This window comes from Aquarana catesbeiana, linkage group LG01 (assembly GCF_042186555.1).
Source record: "Aquarana catesbeiana isolate 2022-GZ linkage group LG01, ASM4218655v1, whole genome shotgun sequence".
Lineage (NCBI taxonomy): Eukaryota > Metazoa > Chordata > Amphibia > Anura > Ranidae > Aquarana > Aquarana catesbeiana.
The window spans coordinates 790,711,810-790,737,076 of NC_133324.1; the positions used below are offsets into that span (position 1 = coordinate 790,711,810).

The window sequence follows — 25,267 nt, forward strand, 5'->3', positions numbered from 1 at the left end:
TTTTGTAGTCAAACTACACTCATAAAGTACACCGGATACAAGTAAAAGCCATGTACATCATTAGCCATAAAGGTTCTGAATATTGACTGTTAGTTCCTGCATCCAGGGTTTTATTTTTCATAATAGAACTCAAAGGCCAGTGCCTACTGCCCCATGGTTAGGTGGGGCAGCACAGTGCCAAGCCTTAAAATATACAAATTGTGATAATCTTTTTTCCCTCTTCTAACCATTTATAGCAAAGTTCATGAAACTATCTCTGTTTTTTCAGGTTCATTGATCTGCAAATAGCAACGCTCCCAGTGGTGCATTCTAGTTAGTTTTTACTAACATATGTGCATGTTGAGAGGAGTGCAGTAGTACAAAAGCACATCATTCTCTGTCAGAGCCACAAACTACCCAACTCCAGTAGAACCAGTCAGTGGGGAAGCTACTTCAATATCGGTACAGAAACCAAACAGGCCCATGAGTGAGGGAAATTTCCACCATATGCCCCTTCCGCCCAACTCTGGTGTGATCTTGTAAACATGCAAGCATCCTGCTTTAAATGCATTAACCACTTCATCCCCGGAAGATTTGGCTGTTTAACGACCAGGCCATTTTTGCGATACGGCACTGTGTCACTTTAACTGACAATTGTGCGGTCGTGCAATGCTGTACCCAAACAAAATTGACTAACTTTTTTCCCACAAATATAGCTTTCTTTTGGTGGTATTTGATCATCTCTGCGGTTTTTATTTTTTGCGCTATTAACAAAAAAAAGAGCGACAATTTTGAAAAGAAACAATATTTTGTACTTTTTGCTATAATAAATATAGCCAACTTTTTCTTTTAAAAAGGCTAATTTTTTCCTCAGTTTAGGCCAATATGTATTCTTCTACATATTTTTGATAATAAAAATCGCAATAAGCGTATAATGATGAGTTTGCACAAAAGTTATAGCATCTACAAACTATGGGAAAGATTTATGGCATTTTTCTTCTTCTTTTTTTTTTTTTACTAGTAATGGCGGTCATCTGCGATTTTTATCGGGACTGTGACATTACGGCGGACAGATCGGACACTTTTGACACATTTTTGGGACCATTTACATTTATACAGCGATCGGTGCTATAAAAATGCACTGATTACTGTGTAAATGTCACAGGTAGGGAAGGGGTTAACACTAGGTGCGATCAAGGGGTTAACTGTGTTCCCTCGTGTGTGTTCTAACTGTAGGGGGATGGAACTGACTAGAGGAGATGACAGATCATTGATCCTAGCTAGTAGAAGCAGATGATCTGTCTCTCCTCTCCTCAAAAAATAGGGATTTGTGTGTTTACACATACACGTCCATGCTCTGGCTCTCATGCCTGTGATCGCACGTGGCCAGCGGTCATCGCGACCGCCGGCCAAACGCATAGGTACCCCCTCAGTGCAGCGGGCATGCCCGCCTGCTATCCCCGTTTAAAGGGTCGACTTACAGCTACGACGGCTCGTGGGAACGTGCCGACCTGCCGCCGTATGACGGCGGCTGGTCGGCAAGCGGTTAAAATGATTATATTAAAGTATATGGAAAGTTTACGTATAATATTTTATTAAAAAAATATATATTGTTGTCCACAACCCTCTTCATAACCCTTTTGAGAAAAAAAAATGTCCATTAAGTTTAAAAAATAAATTAATAAAATAAATGTAAAACTTGCATTCTCTAGCCTTTACAAATCTACAGTTGACATAACATTTTTAGATTATGGCAAAAACAGCGTTAATAAAACCCACGCACGCATTAAGAGGACAAATGGTGCCCATAGACTAAATTCAGACCTAAGCACAACAAGACTATTGATAAGCTCTAATACCCTGTACACACGATAGGATTTTCCGACAACAAAATCCATGGCTTTTTTCCGATGGATGTTGGCTCAAACTTGTCTTGCATACACACGGTCACACAAATCTTGTCGGAAATTCTGAACGTCAAGAACGCAGTGACGTACAGCAGGTACGAGGAGCCAAGAAAAATGAAGTTCAATAGCCAGTGCGGCTCTTCTGCTTGATTCCGAGCATGCGTGAAACTTGCGTCGGAATTGTGAACACACGATCGGAATTTACGACAACGGATATTGTTGTCGGAAAATTTGAGAACCAGCTCTCAAATTTTGTGTGACGGAAATTCCGATGGAAAATGTCTGATGGAGCCTACACGCGGTCGGAATTTCGGACAACAAGCTCCTATAGAACATTTTCCGTCAGAAAATCCTATCGTGTGTACGGGGCATAAGGCATGAAAAACCAAGAGAATAATCATTAAATATTCATCAGTCTATATGGGACTATTTGGTATTGGTCATTTAAAAATAGAACATTTTCTGGCATAAATATCTTCAGGCACAGTTTCTCAAAACCAGCCAAGGTCTATGAAAATTTAAAGCCGCTGACAGTTATGCTAGTGTTATAATATTGGGTAAGTTTTCCTATTAAGAAAACTACACGTTGGTGATATTATAAGATGTTCTTTCCTAGGAGCTGGAACTCTAAGCTAGGCACAGGATTTAATTATTTGAGTTTTGTAATTTTTGTCTTTGAAAAACAAGACATAGCATCTTGAGCTAGACTAATAATAGATGGACTTCAACTTTCTAATGATTATTCTCATATTAATTTAATGCTAAAAAATGTGCTTGTTTTGCTAATTGTTTTAAATAAAGCCCCATGTTGTTTTTGCCTATTAATGAACAATTTTAATAAGCATTTGCGGCATGCTGGCTCCTGGCGGGGAACTGAGTGCCTGTGTAAAGATTTTTTAATAATAATGTTGCACTTAAGTATCCCCGTAAACGAGGGAATATCAAAGCACTTTGCATCTTTATATAGCATGATTAGTAACCAGATATAATTGGTAATTTTTATGTCCATTAGAGGTACTGAACTTTAAACCTGCTGTGCCAGGCTTTGAACCCTTGACCTTTTTTGTTTTGCTGAGGTTTTAAGGGTGGCCATTTTAAGCTGTTAAACGAACGTTGCTCAGTCAACAAAGTAAAAGCTGATTTTTGTTCCTTCTTCCAACATATATTGTGTTGTGAGTGGCTTTTAAAGTACATATTTATCTATCATAAAATATTGTTAATAGGAGTCCCAAAATGCAACATTAAATTAGCAAAGACGCTTTTAGATTCTTTATTAAATAGCGACTTGCGCCTGCATAAAATTGTGGTCTGACAGCCGGATGCACATTTTTTAAAGCAGTTGTACCAAGTCATGGGCTTGTGTAAGATGCCGTGTACACACGAGCGGACTTTTTGACTGGGCTGGTCCGACAGACCTAGTCCGGCGGACAGTTCGACCTTGTGTGGGCTTCATCGGACCTGCAGCGGACTTTTTCGGTCTAAATCTGACGGACTTTAGATTTTGAACATGTTTCAAATCTTTATGTCGGAACTCCTCCGGACCCAGTTCCTATCGAAAAGTCAGCTCGTCTGTATGCTAGTCTGACGGACGAAAACCGACGCTAGGGCAGCTATTGGCTACTGGCTATCAACTTACTTATTTTAGTCCTGTTGTACGTCATCACGTACGAATCCGTCGGACTTTGGTGTGATCGTGTGTAGGCAAGTCCATTTGTTCGGAAAGTCAGTCGGATAGCCCGTCAGACCTGTCCGGTCGAAAAGTCCGCTCGTGTGTACGTGGCATTACACTTTTCTTTGTATGACCCTTGCAAGGGTCTCTAGGCACATTCTTAGATGTGTAGGAAAAGGCTGGACATCTACTACATTATAAATTTAATTTAGAAGAAGACCATACTATTTATGCCATAATTGTTATGCTTTTTTTTTTAGCACAATTTACATTCTTTATTGTAGCCCAAGTGTAAAAGCTGAGGACCTCAGGTGAAGAGAAACCTCCTCAAATGTTTTTGTGCTCTGTTATATAGAAAACTCGGAATAAAAAAACAAACCTGTGCCTATGAACACAGCCAACTGTACATATTGAATTTGCAAAAAGTTTATTGTATCGAAAGCATAGAAGAGCCAATATTAAAATCCAAAAACATTCAATCGTGACATTCATGCAGATAAAACTTCATGTCCACCATACATGCCCACATCCAATGACCATGCATGTATATATAAGACCAGGCGAGCTGTTATATAGCACAGGATAGGGGAAGTCGCCTAATAAATTGTAACCTTCTGTTGAATACTTCAGATATTTGTAAACTCAATCACGAATATCTTGTATAAGGTTTACCATATCAGTGTAATTTCAGAAGTGATTTTAATACTATAAAATCTGCAGCTTTTATTAAAACCATAAAACAAAAAGTGCAGCGCTATATTTAAATGAAAACACATCTGAAAATGTGAAGGTGATTTGGAGGGGTCTATACATAGATCACCTCTACATAAAGGTATGATTATAACCAATAAGAGTTATCTAAAAGTGATATAAAAAAAAGATCTCTGTGAAGGCTCCTGTGAGCTCTTAATCAGTGTAATCAATAAAAAGGTGTTATCACACACAAACCATATTACTATATCATGACAGTCCCAAAAAGGACATAGACTTAAATCTTACTCAAAAGGTAACATAAAAAGCTTGGTGATGAGAAAGTGACCAATGTGAATATATGGACTCAAAAAGTCTCTGGGGGTTAACAGTTCTTTCGAGTGTGGGAGTGATCCCAAAACTTGTATTCAAATCTCACACTGCTAAGTACATGCTAAATCAAGGATGAATCTTCATAAAAATTCTTGCTTTCAACTGGAGGGGATGTAAATAAAATGCCCTTACCAGAAGCGGTGGACTCACTGGCCGTTGGCGGTGAGTCATACAGGCTTTTACCGTCTGGACGGTAGGGTTAAAGATGCCTCCAATCCTGGAAAGAGAGCTGGGAAGAGCTTCACGACTTTAAACGCTCCTAGGTAGGACCTGCTCCTCCTGGATTAGGGAACGTATTTATTTATTTTATTAAAACTGTATCCCTATGATCTTGAAGGTCCTTTTTCAGGTAACTACTGGGTCACAGAGGTCTATCCCTGTCACCCAACGGTGCTCTTGTGTTGTCACACAGCCTTCAAACAGAGACTACAAATAGCCATTTTCAAGCAAGATGCCGCTGTACATTAAACACCTTGCTAAAGCAAAAAAGTTTTGGATGGAGTGAAATGCATTAGACTTGTGGGAAAGGTAGATCAGCTTATGCTTAGAGTATTTTAAAAAACACATGCAATGTTTATAATGAAGAATTGCTTCCCTTTTTCCTTGCTTGGAAGTGGCATTTGGCAACCTTATTGTAAAGAAGATTGTGACTTTTGTCCTGTCTACATTTGGTTCAATATAGTCTACATACATAATATATTTGACTTGGTGATATCAACATGTGGTGCTACAATAAGGGAATGTGATACTGCGTCAGTAGATATATTTTAAATATGTAGAAATTCTCTTTAAATCTTTGAGTACGTATCTGCATGCCATGTGTGGCACTGCCTGTGATTTTTAGATTTTTCCATCAAGGTGGATATACTGTAAATAATCTTAGTATTCACACCAACCTTCAAATCATGCTCTTTTTACTGTGCTCACCCAGCATCTCCAACATAAACCATACACCCTTGATTGATTTTGATTGGTCAAGTGCATCTCAGTGCCATGGTTCATCTCATTGTGTTTGATATATAGTGGAATCGGCAGAGAATTTTCCTGCAGACACTTTTCATGAGTGGTTTGTGTGACACTCTCTATACACTGCATTTCAGATTTTAGCTTGGCTGTGCTAGGCTGTAACAGTAATGGTAGATGTTTGTTTTTTAATTTTAAATGAAAGGGCTACTTTAATGGAATCTTGACAGAAAAACATGTAACAGAACGTGGCTGCTCTCCTGAATTAGATGCAACGTTCACAGTATGTAACAGCAAGCTGCTATCCATACCAATTACATTTTCAATGCATTTCTTGCCTAAGGCTTGCAGTGCATTATGGGACTGGTAGAAAAAACATCTGTATTTATTAACAAGAACAGTCAACTGATCCTGCCTATAAACATTGTAATTATTTGCAAGTATGATTAATTATAGCCATGGAACAGAAATCCTTGCTAATATATCTGGTGATCAGATATTTGAATGGATGCTTCATTGTGTTTAAACATCAAATTGCAGAGTACCAGCCAAATCCCAAGTTTATTGAATTTAAGTGTAATAGGTATATACCCCTCCAGATTAAAAAAACAAAAAACATTGGGGAAGTTGAACCACCAATGCTGTGCAGCTTAGGGCAATTACATGCTTTGCTAAAATTTGAGCAAAATACTTAGAAATAGACAACATAAAGCACAAAATGGTTTACATAGCATTCTATCATTTTATTAAAGTATAAATAAAAGTAACAATGAAAGATAAGTGCACTCATTCTTCCCCTTGCCAACTTAAAGGGTGACATGGTTTTAAAGTGGTTGTAAAGGCAGAAGGTTTTTTATCTTAATGCATTCTATGCAATAAGATAAAAAGCCTTCCATGTGCAGCAGCTCCACTCAGTCCCCTAATACTTACCTGAGGTCCATCTAGATCCAGCGATATTGCACGAGAGACTCGGCTGTCCAGGACTCCCCTCCTCATTGGCTGAGACAACAGCAAAGCACCATTGGGCTCCTACTGCTGTCAATCAAAGTCAGTGAGCCAGTGAGGAGATCAAGGGGGGGGGGCCCAGGCCGCGGCTCCGTGTCTCGATGGACACAGGAAGCTGCTGCTCAGCTCGGGTGCCCCCATTGCAAGCTGCTTGCTGTAGGGGAACTCAACAGGAGGAAGGGGAATGGAGCACCAAAGATGGACCCGGGAAGAGGAGTATCTAGGCTGCTCTGTGCAAAACCACTGCACAGAGCAGGTAAGTATAGCATGTTTATTATTTTTAAAGAAAAAATTAGACTTTAGTATCACTTTAACTGTAGTTCATGATCTATCTATTCTATACCAAGAATCCTCCCCCTGTCTCACCTTAGCAACTTACAAAACTCAGGAGGTCAGTTCAAATCAGGAGCTTTGTTTACACCCTCCTGATATAAAGCATATCTAAAACAAAAAACAAACATTTACTAGAGGTATCTGTAACATGGAGCATGATTTGTCATTCCTGGAAGATTGGTCAAAGCAGTGGAAACTGCAGTTCAATGTTTCTAAATGTGAAATAATGCACCTAGGGAAAAATAATCCCTTGATAGAGTACAACATTGGTGGTATAGTGTTAGCCAGCACTACAGAGGGAAAAGATTTGGGGGTACTTTTTTCAGAGGATTGCAAAATCATTGTGACCAGTCAGTGGGAATAGCAAATAGAATTCTAGGATACATTACTAGAGGGGTCACCAGCAGAAGGAAGGAGGGTCTGATTCCCCTGTATAGATCTTTAGTGACACCTCATTTAGAATACTGTGTCCAGTTCTGAAGACCTCATTTACAGAAAGATATTGATAAGATAGAATGATTCCAGAGAGGGGTAACAAAATATGGTGAAAGGTCTGGAGGTATAAAACATATTGAGAGCAACTTCAGGAACTTATGTACAGTCTGGAGGAAAGAAGGAAAAGGGGAGACATGATTGAAACCTTTAAATACATCATGGGAATGAATAAGCTTCAGGAGGGCAGTATTTTCAATCTGAAACCAAAATCAAGAACACGGGGACATGATCTCAAACTAACTGGAGGAAGGGTAAAAAGTAATCTTAGAAAGCCTTCTTTTACTGAAAGATAGTTGAGGCTTAGAATAAACTCCCAGCAGAGGTAGTGAGACAGTCAAGAGTAGATGGCTTCAAACATGCTTGGGACAAACCTAGATCTATACTCAGACAAAAAAGTTAACAAAAAAGTAAAAACAAAACACACATACAAAGAACCTAAAACATGTATAAATGAAAGAAAAAAATCACGGACAGACTCAATGGACCTCTTGGTCTTTTTTCTGCCTACACTTTTCTATGGTTCTACCATATTTCAGCTTTTTTTCCACTACCTCTAAACACCCTTCCATGTTATTCTACAGCAGGGGTAGGCAACCTTGGCACTCCAGCTGTGGTGAAACTACAAATCCCATCATGCCTCTGCCTCTAGGAGTCATGCCTGTGATTGTCCGGGTCTTGCAATGTCTCATGGGACTTGAAGTTTCAAAACAGCTGGAGGGCCGAGGTTGCCTACCCCTGGTCTACACTATGTGTCCATGCACACATAGGCATTTACATACTCTGTATGTAATAATATTCTGGCTATATCCTAATATTCTGGCCATTAGAATGCATTAACGCCAAATGTGCAAACGTGGATGTAAAAATGCGGCTTTTATCAGCATTTTTCTTGGTGTCTTTCCTCTAGGACTACAGTGTGCATCTAGCCTAATCTTCTTGAATGTTGGCTGCCCTTGTGCTGCTATTCCTCATAGGCTTACTGTATATACAGTAGTTTCTTAAGCACACACAGCATGTACATGCCTAAAGTGATTGTAAAGTCTGTTTTTTTAGTTAAAAATAACAAACATGTTATGCTTACCTGCTTTGTGTAATGGTTTTGCACAGAGTAGCCCCGATCCTTCTCTTCTCGGGTCCCTCTTCGGTGCTTCTGGCCCGTCCCTCCTGTTGGGTGCCCCCACAGTAAGCAGCTTACAATGGGGGCACCCGAGCCGAGACACAGCTCCCTGTGTCCATTCAGACACTGAGCCATGGCCTGGTCTTGCCTCCTTTCTCTCCTCATTGGCTGACTTTGATTGACAGCAGCGGGAGCCAATAGCGCTGTGCTGCTGTCTCAGCCAATGAGGAGGGGAGTCCTGGGCAGCCGAGAAACTCCTGCAACACTGGATCTAGAGGGACCTCAGGTAAGTATTAGGGGGGCTGCACACAGAAGACTTTTTATCTTAATGCATTTAATGCATTCCGATAAAAAATCTTCTGCCTTTACAATAACTTTAACTCCTTAATGCTAGCGCCTAGTGGCCCTTTAAGAGGTTTCTGATGCAAGGAGGCGGAGTTTCTGATCATGTGACCGCTGTGATTGGCTGTCATTGCGGTCACATGATCAGAAAGCTCCTGATCACAAGTAGAGATTGTGAGCCACTGGTAACTGTTCCGCTCTTGGCACAGCTCTGTTTACATTCTGGCACACATATGTGCGGCAGCTCTGCGTTAAGACCCACCAGCCAAGAGGCCACATATATGTGTATTACCAGAGTGAAGAGGTTAAAAAGAAAACTATATAGGAGCATCGGGATCTCTGTTTACCCAGTGCTAGTCAAATGAATGAGGAAAGTTTCACAGGCAAATCATGAACTCCTGCAGACTGCTTTGATTGTGTAAATTCTGTTTTAAAACATGGAAGCATATTCCGAAGCTTTAAAGCACTATAGCTCCATGGAGTGTAGGACAGTTTGGATACAGCCACTGGTGTTTACTTGGTGTTCTGTCTGGTGTTCTTTATAAAGCACCAAGCTTTAAAAAAGAAGAATAAGGTCATCATTTTACCCTCCTTAAACTGGAATGTTTTTTTTTGGTTTTGGTTCTATGTAAAATAATTGTCTTATAAGTATCTCATAGAATCTGAATTTCCACTTAAAGCTTATTCTTTATTACCCAACATATGCTCTTAGCTTGCACTCCATTTTTCATTCTATCTTTCCTTGCTAATAGCGGGATTATTGCTTCCTGGTTTTGGTATCAGTAACGTGTTAAGTTATTATAAATGTATTTATTTTTTACTAAATCACATGTACTGTGCAAGCAGATGTTTAAAGTTCGCCGAGAGATGCAGATTTATTTTCGTTTCGTATTTGTAAACTCATCAGAAATAGAACTAATTGTTCCGGTGTCCTTAGCACAACTTCAACTTTTATTTATTGGATAGAATGTACAGTACACTTAACATCTTATCTTTCTACTTTATTGTTGTCTTTTTATGGAACCTTCTTGTGTTGTTATTATTTTACAGTGCAAATTATTGAATGGTTATAGAACTACAGTTGATTGGTTTAAATTATTACAACCTTTGCATTCCTTTTGTATGGTTTTACCCAGCAGGATCTGAATGTTGCATATTGACCTCTTTTTCATTTTTATTAAAACAAAAGGTATTCATATTCACCAGCTAAAGGATTATGTTGTCTCCTCCAAATATTGAATAAAACCATATGAGGAATTGTGAGTTTAGCTTTCAATTTTTAATAGCAGTGAAACCATAAAATTCCATCTCTGGGCTTTAGTTAAGACTTTAAAGCAAAGTCCTGGATCTTTTGGCAGTATGCGTAAAACCTGTAACTGAGAAATACTTTTCCATCTTTCATTACTCTGAACCTGAAAAATATAAGTAGGATGTTATTTGAAAAAGTATATTTGTGGAAGCAGGCCTTGGCCACTGAAATCACAGTACTGCTGGTCATCCATCAGATTTGTCAATCAGGAGACCATAAAATGTACGTAAGCTCAAAATAGTTTTCTTTTTGTTTAAGAATAGGGAAGGATTACAACTTGTCCCATTGGGGAGCTTGCCCTACTTTCCACTTTCTGGGCTTTTAAGCACTGAAGTAAGAAATGAGAGGAAATCCCTTCAAAGTGAATGAAATTCCATTTTAAACGGATTTCTCACTGGAATAATGTGTCCTCATTGATGGATTTTTCCTCACCTCTAGTGCTAATAACTCAAATTTGGATTTGCAAACCCCAGTTATTTGGGGTGAATCTCCTAAGCAGGGGACACAGACAGCAATATAAACTTGACAAAGGTCTAACTATTCCCATCTCTAATCAACTAAACAAAAAAAATTGAACTTCATACACTTTAACATTTACTAGGGAGTATTAAGATCCATTATAATTGTCATTGTACCACATAGGATTAGGATTTTTATGCAATAAGGTAGACAATCCTTTCCCAGGCTGTGCTTTCAATTCACATATCGGTAAAATCATAAGTTGATTTAAGGGGTTTTTAGTTTTCCAATGATATGACAGAGAATGCTTTTTGCAGGACATCTTTTTTTTTTGTGTGTGTAGCTTTTGGATAGAGTGTGGAAGGATTTGACCTTCTGTCAGGTCACTTTTTTGGTTCATGACCATTGTCACTGGGATTGAAAGTAAGGGAAGATCTAAATGTTTAACTTGTCATCAGTACAGCAATAGAGGAACATATGAAAATCTGCGAGTGGGGACATTTTTCTGATGACAATTGTCTAGGAGGAATTTCCCTCTATAGAGAGATTTCTTCACACTTTCTGTTGCAGCTACAGGACAGTACGTAAAGGGACATATCCATATTCAAACACAGATGGCAAAAAAACCCTGACCTGTATTTTAGCTATATTCTACTCCAGCCTTTTTCAACCAGGGTGCTCATGCTTCAGGTTTCTTCAGGGGTGCCTTGGCAAAATGCTTAAAAATTTCCCAAAAATTTGTATACAAGCAAAAGGAGTGGATCAAGCCTGCTTTTTAGTTATACAAAGCCAAAGATTTTCAGTGTGCACCATTACTATTAATTGTCTAACTGCCGGCGCCTGCACAGCACCTGTGTTTGACCTGCCCTTCTCCATCATCACTGTTGTCACATTAGTGAGTGAGAGAGAGAAGCTGAGGGAGAAAAGAAATATCAGAATACTTGTCAGTACCCGTGTTCAAAGGTCTGTTTGCTTTGTAAGAATAAATCTCTTCAGCGTTGTGTGTCTTACGTGTGTAGATGTTGTTTCATTACACTTCATATTCCTGATATGTGCTTTCTGTATCATGTACTTGTGTGATAAAGTATCCTGTTCTCTTTGTATTGTTTCCTTTAAGTGAAATCCCTGGTGTTCATGCTAGTCCTATTGCTTTTCTATTAAAAACTGACCACACTAAGCAGGAGAGCACAGAGTCAGTTCTCTAGCAATTCTGGGAACTTGGCCTGCTCTCCTCCAATGATCAGACTTGTTCTAACAGGCCCCCGCTGCACAGCCATTCACTGGGAAGCTCAGTGTGCTGTGCTTTTCCTCTCCCCAGCTCTTATGTAGCTGAAAACAGGGGGTATGTGATCATTTATATAAAAAAAAGGTAAAAAAATAATGTTTTGCCTTTCATTTCTATTTTAAACTGAATGGGTTGTTTTAAAATGTGATCGTTTACAATCGCTTACATTTTTTTACATTTTAGAATGGGGTGCATCAAGATTGTGCATAATTTTAAAGGGTGCCTTGACTGAAAAAGAGTTGAGAAACACAGTCCTACTCCTTCCAAATTGAAGAGGAAAAAATAATATTCTTATACATCACTTTCTCAGAAGTTTTGCAATAGATTTTGGTACTCTGAGCAGAACATTTAATAATTCACAACCTAATAATTCCTTCATCTAAGTACTTCCCAGGCAGCAAATCGCATTTAGCAAATTTTTATTATGTTTTGCTCCTTTTAAAAATAAGACTTTAATACTGCATTTGCGTTATGCACACCCACTTCTTACAAGCTTCTTTCTGGCTGCTGCCTCTCTGGGTATTTGTCCTAGTTGCCATCCCAGCTCATACAGACAAGCTTTGTGTTTTACAAAAGTATAGGCATACACATAATAAAATGTTATGAGTGCTTAAAGTACTATTTACGCTCATTTAGTCATAACTGTGTGCTGCCTTATTTCTTACTGGAGAAAACCATTTTGTTGACTTTGTTAATAAACGTGATAAAACAGTAGCATCAGTCACCTAAATCAGCATAATTTAAAGATAACGAAGCATAACTTATTTTAGGAAGAGTAATTATCCCTTTTGAATGGCATAGTGTATTTGTTAATGCAGAGCCTGATCGTAACACTTTGTACCTTATAGCTGAGACTACAGGCTGTTCTGTCTGCTTCTTCCTTACTTAATTTCCTGGCGCTTTTTAACTTTTCCACTCTCAATCAGTTTTTAATTGTCAGTGTTTTTTTCTTTCAACTTCCATTATGCAAATATGAAACAGAGACCTCGATACTGACACTAGGGTTATTATGCCCACAGCTGGCACCTGAAGAAAACAGCATGATTCCACTTGCCCAAGACTTCAAATAGAGTCCTGTGTAAGCTGTGCCTAGATAGTGCCCTGACTGGCTTGACCAATCATAGCTCTCTTTAAAAAAAATAAAAAAATAAAGAATGCTACAGTATGTGCTGATTATTCTCAACTAATGGCGTGTGTGGCTGGGGCAGCATGAATAAAGATGCGTGTTTTAATGAAAATTGCACACCGGGAATAAATGCAAAGCAGAAGAAAGAACAACGTTAAATTGCTCATACAAAATTACTCACTTGAATGTGTGTTCTAGCAAATTAGTGACACTGATGTTTACTAAAAGGGCAATTTGAGAGCTGCCTATCTGTTCCTTATGCAGCTTGTCTGCACCCAGTGTTCACGCAGCTCCCTGGTACAATGAATGAAAGCTTGCCCTGCTCCCAGGAATAGCTGTAAGATGTAAATGAAACATATCATTTTGTTTTAATACCCTCTAATATCTGGGAGCTAGTAAAAATCACAGGTATATGCTGGTGCTAATTAAGAAACCGAATAAAATTGCCACCTTACAATTAGTGTAGTAAAAGCCGTGAAAGTGTGAAATTATATACTCATTCTTTCTTATAATTGAAATGTTTCAGTGTTTCTAGTCAAGCGTACACGTAACAGATACAGGAGTTTTAATTTAATTGTTACCAAGAATCTATAACAGACTGGAGATCTTTCTGTCGATTTAGCGATCTCTCGAGTAATTAAAATAGCTTTTGTGACCAGATCAGATGGCCTTTAAATGGAATGTTTGTAATAATGCCTCCACTGTCAATTATAAGGATATGATAATTAATTTAAGTTGTCAATGGCCATATAAAGGTACAGGGCTGGCGTTACTGTTAAAAATATTTTAAAAAAATATGAATCAACTATATACTCCAACAAGCTGCACGTTGCTTGAACTCTGTAGAGTCTCAGGACTCCTCTGAACAGCCCCTGTATTCCCTGAAATACTAAAATGAATGAAACCATAAAACAAGAAAATATTTTTAAATAGTATATTTATGGTTTGGTGTTTTCTCTCCCAATGGTGCATGTACCGTGTGGTAAATATGACCCTGTTATTAGAAATCATCTTAAGGGCTCATGCACACTGCAGCTCAAGGAAGCTGCTCCTACAGGCATTTGAGCTTTTTTGAGCTATCATTTTTCTCTGCCTGGAAACTCCCCTCCATGTTAGCCAATGTGTCCATGCACACTATGGGCGTTTTCAGGAGTTTTCAGATATGTGAGCTTACAGGCAGAGAAAAAAAACTCAGCAAACTTGCATTTTTGAGAAGAGCTTTCAAACAGAAAAGACGCATAAGCACACAAAAACGTGCATGGGTGCTCCAGCTTTCTTTTTTTTCATATACAGTGGTAATGAAAATACTGTCTATTCATTGGAAGCCTTGGTCGGTACCGGCAGTTTCCAATGGCCCTGCTCTGGAAATCCCGGTGGAAATCCTGGGGTCAACTGTTGTACTTTGGCCATTTTTTTCTGGCCAAATTTTGTGGCCACATGTTGTTCCTCACTTTGGCCACAAGAAATGGCCAAAGGAAGTAACAACAATTGGCCACAAAAACTGGCCGAAGTAACTGGTCAATTTTTGTGGCCAAATTTATAAACAGACTTAAAACCTGAGGATACACTTAAAAACAAAGGTCACAATGGACATCTTTTTGAAATTGTTAAAAAATTCCTGGATGTTTTCTCAGCTCACAAAAAGTTTGCAAAATATTCAGAAGAAATAAGGTTGAAAAGTAAAGGATGTGTGTAGTAGTGACAGTGGTGGATTAGCCTGTGTTGCAGTTGCATTCTCATACTTAGCAGCCTCCGCAACATAAGCAGTAGTACTATTTCATGAATCATTACAGTAAAGGGATCCATGATGATTGCAGTAAAAAAAATAAAAATTGTCTCTGCTCTCAAAGTGATCTCTCTGCTCTCTCTCTAAATGAAAATGGTGACTGGAACAAATTTTGCAATGTGGTAGTAAAAAAAATAGCTGTGGGGAGTGTTTGTGAAAAAAATGCTTATGCTCAAAAATACAAAATAAAAATGCGCAAAGGCGTGCAAGATTGGGCAAGCTTCTACAAGCTTATAGGCAGAAAAATAAAAGCTCAAACACTTGTAAATGCAGCTTTTTTTGAGCTGCAGTATGCATGAGCTCTTAGGTGTAGTTTATTAGCAGTCTTGAAAATGTGCCATGCCTTTTTGACACTTGTACCTTAAGTTATTCTAGTTTATCTATACCTTTGTTATTCACACCCCATTTTAGTTTCTATGTGCTGCTATATTGCATATGCTTTCACTGATATACTACTTTTATCGAACATAATGCACTGGTTATGTTTTATTGCTTACAAAGTTAAATATTTATTATATTTGACCTTATTGCTTACTGATATTGTCCTTATTCAGTGACAGCTTATTGATGAAAAAACATAATATGCATACATTATGCAGTTGTGTCATTTCCATTTATTTACGTGTTTCTTGTGGTGTACTTTTTCTGTTTTTTCATCATTTGTAACTTTAGCATACTGTCTGTTTCTGCAGTAGTAACTTGGCCCACCGCTACTACCTGGCTACAGATCCAGTAACTGGGGATCTTTATGTTTCGGATGCAAACACTCGCAAAATATATCGTCCTAAATCGCTGACAGGAGCAAAGGATTTGATCAAGAATGCTGAAGTTATCGCTGGCACAGGAGAACAGTGTACGCCATTTGATGAAGCAAGGTGTGGAGAAGGAGGAAAAGCGGTAGAAGCAACGCTAACAACCCCAAAAGGTAATTCTCATCAAAGTGGACTTTCAGTCATTTCAAATAAATTGTTCTGGGTTCTCTTCTTCTCTCTCCAACAAATGGACATTAGTACCTTTTTTTTTGTGTTGGACCTTCTTTCTCACCTAGACAAGAATGATACAGCGCACCCCCTCCTCTCTCCCCTGTTTCCTGGGATGTCCACCTATCACTTCCCACTCATGCTGTTAGACATGACAGTGTGTATGAATATGAATGGGAAACCCCAGATGTGCTGCAGGTCTCTGCCAGGGCCCAAAGACTGGGCAGAGATCTTTGGCACATCTGATCATGCTTCAAATATTCAAAGATGGTGGCATGGCAGAGGTGGGGAGTCAGTATATTGGGGGAACTGAAGTTCCTCTTTAAAGTGTATGTAACTTTCTTTTTTAGCTTTCGATGGAGAAGGTAAGGGTTAGACCCTTGGCCAGGTTTTATTAGTGTCTGTGACATATAGTAGTATGGAGCACTGCAGTACATTCAAGAATGGCAGTGCTGGATGTAAACAAACCATGGCTGTCACTTGGAGGTAAATATGCAGGTATGAAGAAGGTTGGGTTAGGTTAGTTCAGAGGAAGAGGCTAAAAGAATGCACTTATTCCTTTTTGCCTTCTCCACTTGTGTATTTATTATTAGCTAACAAAGTATGTAATCTTTTTTTATTTTCTTGCTTGCTAGCTACTTCCACTTAGCAACTACTGTTTCTCAAATGAAGGTTGCAACTTAGAACGTATAATCCCCCAGCATTACCTATATATTAGGAATGCTAAACTTCTATTTTTGGACCACATAATGGTTGATGTATAAAAATTGGTGATCATGGCAACCAATCAGAATTATTTATGTCTTTTTTTTATTTCCCGTGAATCACTTCCAATATTTGACCCTGCATTATTTGACATCATTGGTCCTTGACTAATATAAGAACTTTAGTTAAATGGGGTCACAGGCTGTTCTATAGCTTAAAAACGTTCCTTACTTTATATTGCAGCTTAACACACCAGAGTAAGCTTTTTGATACAACCCCTTATGGATTTGGTCTACTCAGTGTCAGCCCATACTTCATTCAAATTTGATTGTCTACTTTGAACAGACTTTTTTTGTTTTTTTTGTTTTGTCATTATCCTTGAAGACCTCTCCATCTCCTTCTTTAAATCACTGCACTTGTGAGTTTTACTAGTCCCAGTGACTCAAACATCAAATGTTTACTTTGTCACAATGATCTTCATTAGGTGCTTTTGATTTAATGCCATCCCAGGAACTTGCTTTACATCAGCATGTTGCAAAAATACTTGTCTTCTAGGATAATTCTAAAAATTCTGAACATAAAAGTGATTAATCCAAGAACAAAATGCAAAAAGGGTAGCTTGATGGTTATAGTATATTTCTGTTAAAAACCAGGAAGAAAATTTCATCAGGTTTTATACTTTAGAAAGTAAGTTTCATCCAACTATCAATGCACAGTTTTCAATCGTAATAGTTTATTACTGCCCATGGTACTTTTTTTTGCACTAACAGTAACATTTTCAGGACAAGCTTTCAGGGTTCTACCCCCTTCTTCCAAGCTTAAATTAGTACTGACACATAAAGATTTAGCAATATGCTAAGTAGAAATCTGCAAAGGCAACAATCTGTGAAAACACACACACACTCACATACACATGCTAGTTAAAATAAGAAAGTTAGCATATAAGGAGTAGAGAAGGGGACTGAGGAATGGAAGGGAGGGGAAGAGTCACAGAGGTTAGAATGATGATAAGAATGTTTGATAGGGATTGAGACCTCAGGTCCTCATTCACTCTGTTATGTCTTGTGCATAACAGAATTATTTATCATTCGCAGTTCAAAGTTTTAATTTTCTGAGTACTCTTAACATTTCCAAATTATTCATGTTTTCCATACAGTGGTTTGCTTGTGGAAAATGATGTCCCACTGGTGTGTGGTAATCATCTTCCTTGTTTTCTTAATGGTGTGTCTATGTAAATTCATTATTTTTTTGTAATGCCTGTCCTGGCTCACTATTGTCATATCCCTAGCTGAATTTGTTGCATTAAAGCAGAATTAAACTCTGCTATATATTTTTTTGTAAATGGGCCCCCAGGAGGTTTATTCAGTAATGTGCTAGTGTGCAACGCATATTAGCACATTATGGCAGACTTACATATCAAATGAAGCCCTTCAGCCCTGTGCTTTCAGCATTGCAGCTGGTCCTAGGCTTTTCCATCTTCTACTTGTCTTCCTTCCAGGTTCCTGTTTCGCCATTTGAATGACTGAGCTGTAAAGATGTCACTTCTGCACATGGTCACGGAAGTCACTTCATCATGGTGGACTGTGCATGCGCAGCTCAGTGTACATTACTGCTGACAGGCTGAGATAAGCATTTATGACAGAAGAGACCAATAGGGGCCTTTCTGTCATATAAAGCCTACTTGTCAGCAGTTTTGAAAAGATTTAGTTTAATTTTGCTTTAAAAAAGGTAGACCACATTACTGGAGATGCAGCTGTATGATCCAATAATACTGAAGGTCCCTTTTTATGTGTGTGTGTAACTTTTTAATTGTGTGGCTGCACAGTTTGTACTAATTTATTGTTGCGAGGTATTGTTCAGTTGTTTGTATCCCTGTCCACAGAATAAAGTTTATTGTTCATTAATTTATCTGAGGTTGGGTGATTGCCTGAGGGTCAACACTGGAGGTTGTTGGAAGATTTCTTCCAACGTTTCACCCTCTGTTATGATAGGTTGCAGGTCTTTGATTATCTTGTTTATCCCCTCTATTGCTGGATAGCATGTGGTTACTAGAGGTACACGGCTATTTGTTTTTATTTCTCTTTGTATTGTAGGTGATTTTCTCTTTGGGTTTTCAAGGCAGCATTTATGCTTGTACAGATGATTTTGTTGCTGTAAGCTGTCTAATGAAAGGATTATGGTAGTACTCTAAAAACAACTATTTATGTCTTCTGGGGAAAAAGCATATGCATTGTTATCAGGTGCAAAAAAAGCAGAAATTTTATCAGAACTGCATTTTTATAATAGATCTTAACGCAGATCTATTGTTTTCTATGGTCCCATGCACATAGTACCTAAATATCAGCAAACTTACATTGTGTTGAGATCTGTAAAATCAATGCAGAAAATTCTGCATCCAAGGTCAGTAATTTAAGCTTGTATGCCTGTAAGCTCATGTGAATGCATGCACATGTGTACACATGCAAATGTAATGGTATGGAAGTAGAATTCTATGCATCGAAACAATCTACCAACGTTTACGTGTCTATACATTTGTGAACACAAGCATTTCATGGACTATTTCATGCATTTTTTATGAAGGATCTTTTTTCCAACAAGATCCTGTGTAGATGATCATTACAAGGAGAAAAGAATGACTGCACACCACAGGAACGTTCCAACAACTTTATTCCAAAAAATAGCAATAAACAGCCAACAAAGACACATGTCTTTGTTGGCTGTTTATTGCTATTTTTTGGAATAAAATCATTGGAACATTCCTGTGGTGTGCATCCGTTCTTTTCTTCCTACTGATCATCGGTGGCGGGCCATAGCTTGCACCCAGTGCATTCGGACTGTAGTGACTGCTCGTGTGGAGTGGTGTCTTCCTTGTTTGAATTAGATGATCATTACAACCATGTGCATGTGCCCTATGACAGAAGTAAACAATTATTAGGCTATAGTTATCACAATAGTTAGGGCAAGGTGTTCTATTTTGAATTCAAATTCTGAGTGCTGATTTACAATATAGGCCCCATTTTTTTTTTAATTTTTTGATTTTTTTTTTTTTTAATTTAAGAAATCAATTTCTCCCTCCATTCATAACTTTCTTACATGGAATGATTTGGTTAAAAGTTTCCACTGGAATACACTTGGAGGGTATAGGTTCAGCCATCAAATAGCAATGTAATAGTCAACGTTCTCCATCTTGTAACTAAACAGGAAAATTTTAGGTGTGCAGGAGTTAGGGAGGTGTAGTAAATAACTAAAATGATGAATGATTACTTGCCTCTAGAAATCAGTTATATCCAGGAAATACAAAATAAGGTATACAGAATCTGCATGGGTTGGGTACATTGTATGCAGTTAGAGGTGGACATACAGTGCCACTGATAGAAATCATGGGGCCCAGTACAGCCTACCTGACGGGGCCCCCTTCAACCCCACCCCTGGTCCGCCCCTGGTCCTTCCTTCAGCCCCTCCCCTGGCCCCTCCCCAGATGCCATATTGTGCTGCAGACAGTGCCACCCATGCCATGCCGCCCGTCAATGCCATATTGTGCTGCACACCCATGCTGCCAATGGCATAATGCAGCACATTATGCCATTGGCTGCATGGGTGGCACTGTCTGCAGCACATTACGGCATTGGCGGCATGGGTGGCACTGTTTGCATCACATTACAGCATTGGCGGCATGGGTGGCACTGTCTGCAGCACATTATGGCATTGGCGGCATGGGTGGCACTGTCCCTGCAGGCAGCACATGCGGTATGTGCCATACCGCATGTGCTACCTGCAGACAGTGCCACCCATGCCGCCAATGCCATATTGTGCTGCAGACAGTGCCACCCATGCCACCAATGGCATAATGCCATTGGCAGCATGGGTGGCACTGTCTCTGCAGGTAGTTAGCGTCATTGGTGGCACTGTCTGCAGCACATCACGGCATTGGTGTCAGGGGTGGCACTGTCTCTGCAGGCAGCACATGTATTATGGCCCATAAATGATGTGCTACCTGCAGTCAGTGCCACCCATGCCGCCAATGCCATAATGCATAGATGCTGGTGCAGTAGTATTATTATTATTATTATTATTATTATTATAATACAGGATTTATATAGCGCCGACAGTTTACACAGCGCTTTACAACATTAGTAGTAGATCTTGAATCCACCCCCCCAAGCAAGCACACACCTGTGTTAGCCGGGCCCCAGGAGTCACTTCCTCCCTGATACTGCTGCTGCCTGGACTGGAGTGCGAGTGTCCACAAACGATTCCAGTCAGATGCCAGCTGCTTCTTTTTATTCTTCTGCCTCCGCCGCTCGCCTCACTGCTTCTCTCAGGCCGAGTGAAGAACAGAGCAGAGGGGGAGGAATCACTCCGCGGCGCCAGGGAAGGCAATATATAGGACGTGCTGGCCGGGACTTGAGAGAGCATGAGGAGCGGGCACAGAGAGATATAGTCCCTCCCCCTGCCTATTGAGCTATCAGCATAAAAAAATAAAAAACGTAAAAAGAACGGGGGGTGGACTCGGACAGACGATGTACGGTCATGGTGGCTGGAGGATTTTTTTTTTTTTACATTAATTAGTTCTCTGTTCAGGTTGCCCGGGCCCCCATACTGGCCTGCCCCGGTACAACAGGGCCAGTTGTACTGGCCTATCAGCGACCCTGTGGACATACATCTTATTTTTTGTAGTTTTACCATAGAGAAATATATTTGGTGTACAATATACAAAATGAATCAAGCAATTTTTAAAAGCTGGCGATATGAACATGTGAGAAGAACACATCATCCCAGTCTTCTGTGTTTGTAGTGTGCTTAAAAATATTGGAATAATTTCTAAACCTAACCCCATCCGCGCAAGCCTTGCCTATATGTATATAACCATATCTGTTTATGCAAAAACCTAATGCCCTGTACACACAGGGTCGGACATTGATCGGACATTCTGACAGCAAAATCCATGGATTTTTTCAGACAGATGTTGGCTCAAACTTGTCTTGCATACACACGGTCACACAAAGTTGTCGGAAAATCTGATCGTTCTAAACACGGCGGCGTAAAGCACGTACATCGGCACTATAAAAGGGGCAGTATCCAATAGCTTTCGTCTCTTAATTTATTCTAAGCATGCGTGGAACTTTGTGCGTCGGATTTGTGTACACACGATCGGAATTTCCAACAACGGATTTTGTTGTTGGAAAATTTTATAGCAAGCTCTCAAAATTTGTGTGTCGGAAATTCCAATGGAAAATATGTGAGGGAGCCCACACACGGTCGGAATTTCTGACAACAAGGTCCTATCACACATTTTCCGTCGGAAAATCCGACCGTGTGTACAGGGCATTAGAGTCCAAAAAAGATATTGTATTTGTACAATGAATACAGTTGTCAGGTGTGAATAAGGCACACTTGATAGAAGTGAGCAAATAGCTCTGAATTTTACGGTAAAACTGACCAGTAAATAAACTTTAAAACAAGCCCTCCTTGACCTCTGTAGCTGCATGAAGAACAAAAAATGATGATTCAATGTAGTCACAAATGCCCCAATCTATTGATCGGGTGTAGTGAATACCACAAAAAATATTAGAAAGTCCATATATCATAAGAAAAAGTGAAAAAAGTGAAAATCGCCAAGTGAATATGCACATGAAAAAAGTCACTGGCAATAGGAATGTTCCAAATGTGGACAAGGGACTAGGTTAGTCGGTACATAGGAACCACTTCAACCAACAACGGCATCAAATCAGAGACTGGTAGGCATGAACTCTTACCGGATCCAGTGGACTCCCCTGTCTATGACATGGAGTCATAAAGACATTGTGCCACTCAGGGCATATAGACCGATATCCAGACCGTCAGGGCTCGCTGGTGCCAATTTCCCAAGTACTCGCAGGATCATCAGATGAATCTTCTCGATGGATGCAGAAGGGATTCTGCCGGCTGGGATATACTGCATGTGACGGAGGTGGGGCATTCACTTCTTTCCCGGTGTTATGTGAAAAGAAAAGTAAAGCTTCCCCATGGTGCAGATAAAAAAAGTATCTTTTATTGTTATAAAAACAGATACATTAAAATAAAGTGATCACTATAAAAGTCAAGGGCAACATGAGAGAAGGTAAGGTGGGCTTGTCACACTGTATGTAGCTGCTTTTTTCACCAGTTAGCGCAATGTTTCTTTGCTATTTTTACCTAATCTAACAATGAACTTCTATAATTTCCCTCCATTTTTTTATATGTCATATCTATTTGATGAATGCCAAAAAAAATAATTGATCCTGACAAAAATTTTGTGAGCTAATAACTTGTGCTTTTTGCCTGTGCTGCACTTTATAATTGGTTTTCATGGGTCACTCCCAATTTGTATTAAATACATTTTTATTCTTGGGTTTAGATACATAATAATCATCACCAGCACCAGGCAGACCAATTCTGTTCTTTTTGAAGGCAATAAAATTGGATATAATGAGCAGAGACAGAAAGCCACTATTGGACAGGCAGATACTTCAGGAGATACCTGCTGTCTATGACCACCTTAACTGCTTGCTGACCAGCCGCCGTCATACTGCAGCAGGTTGGCACGACTGCGCGAATCGGGGTAGGTGTACGTCGGGTGCTTTAAGAGCTATAGAGGGCGCGCCGATGCGCGTGGCCGGCAGCTGCCATGTCCGCCGGTGACCTGTAATCACTCCTCAGAGAGCCAGAACAGGAATCTGTCAATGTAAACAGACAGATCCCCGTTCTGTCAGGGAAGTAGTGAGAGATCTGCTGTTACTAGTGATCTCTCTACTCCCTGTCAGTCCACTCCCCCCACACTTAAAAACACCTTCCTAAGGAACACTTAACCCCTTGATCGCCCCTAGTGTTAACCCCCTCCTTGCCAGTGACATTTATACAGTAATCGGTGGCTATTTTTAGCTCTGATCACTGTATAAACGTCACTGGTCCCAAAAATGTTTTAAAAGTGTCCGATCTGTCCGCTACAATGTCGTAGTCCCGCTAAAAATTGCTGATCACCACCATTACTAGTAAAAAAAAAAAATTATAATAAAAATGCCATAAATCATCCAGACATAGACTGGGCGGAGGGAACCACGCATTCATCTAAGGCTCGCCAGTTCCTAAATGTCTTGCAGGACAATTTTATGGGTCAGATGGTAGATGCACCAACTAGAAATAAAGCGTTACTGGATCTACTGGTTACCAACAATACAGTATGTAAAATAATGCATTTGGGTGGCAAAAATATAAATGCAATCTATTAACTGGGGTGAGAACCTCTGGGGGAATCTAGGATGGAAAAGGACCTGGGGGTCCTAGTAGATGATAGGCTCAGCAATGGCATGCAATGCCATGCTGCTGCTAACAAAGCAAACAGAATATTGGCATGCATTAAAAAGGGGATTAATTCCAGAGATAAAACGATAATTCTCCCGCTCTACAAGACTCTGGTCCGGCCGCACCTAGAGTATGCTGTCCAGTTCTGGGCACCAGTCCTCAGGAAGGATGTACTGGAAATGAAGCGAGTACAAAGAAGGGCAACAAAGCTAATAAAGGCTCTGGAGGATATTAGTTATGAGGAAAGGTTTGCGAGCACTGAACTTATTCTCTCTGGAGAAGAGACGCTTGAGAGGGGATATGATTTCAATATACAAATACCATTCTGGTGACCCCACAATAGGGATAAAACGTTTTCGTAGAAGGGAGTTTAACAAGACTCTTGACCACTCATTAAAATTAGAAGAAGAGAGGTTTAACCTTAAACTACGTAGAGGGTTCTTTACTGTAAGAGCGGCAAGGATGTGAAATTCCCTTCCACAGGCAGTGGTCTCAGCGGGGGGGGCATTGATAGTTTCAAGAAACTATTATATAAGCACCTGAACGACCACAACATACAGGGATATACCATGTAATACTGACATATAATCACACACATAGACTTGATGGACTCTTTTTTCAACCTCACCTACTATGTAACTATGTATCTATAAATATATTACCTATTTTGTAGATGCTATAACTTTTGCGCAAACCAATTAATATACGCTTATTGCAATTTTTTTAATCAAAAATATATAGGATTGGTCTAAACTGATGAAGAAATTTGTTTTTTTTTTATTTAATTTTTTTGGATATTTATTATAGCAAAAAGTAAAAAATATTTTTTTTTCTTTTCTAAATTGTCGTTCTTATTTTTTTCATAGCACAAAAAACAAAAACTGCTGAGCTGATCAAATACCACCAAAAGAAAGCTCTATTTGTGTAAAGAAAAGGACATAAAATTTGGCCTGGTCATTAAGGGGACAAATCCTTCTGGAGCTGAAGTGGTTAAAGGATAAGTTTACCTTTGATCACCTTTTTTTTTTCTAAATTCCAGCTCCCATATGTACCAATATAGCATTAATGTACTTACTTTGCAAAAATAAAACAGCTTTTCATGTATTATATGCCCGCTCAGCTAACTGTCTTTATGGATGTTTCAAAACACTGCCGATTACTTCTGCCTTACTTCCTGAACAGACTTTAGGTCATGACACAGGAAGGAGTTGACCAGCTGATCTCATTAGTACACACCCTGCATCATCTACCCCCAGCTGGCCAACTCCTTCCTGTGTCATGACCTAATGTCTGTCCAGAAAGTAAGGCAGAAATAATCGAGCAGTGTTTTGAAACAGCCATAAAGACAGTAAGGTAAGTGTGTGTAGAATAAATGGAAAGCTGTTTTATTTTTGCAAAGGAAGT

General features: G+C 39.4%; 1 protein-coding gene across 12 annotated transcripts in view; it reads left to right on the forward strand.

Annotated features, from left to right (window-relative positions):
- The window catches only part of TENM3 (teneurin transmembrane protein 3), a 1,659,985-nt gene that overhangs the window by 1,579,721 nt on the left and 54,997 nt on the right, over nt 1-25,267 (forward strand). For all 12 annotated transcript variants that reach the window (XM_073606803.1, XM_073606789.1, XM_073606818.1 and 9 more), the window contains one exon: nt 15,551-15,783. In XM_073606803.1, coding sequence (XP_073462904.1) covers nt 15,551-15,783 — 233 coding nt within the window. The remainder of the gene's footprint in view (nt 1-15,550; nt 15,784-25,267) is intronic.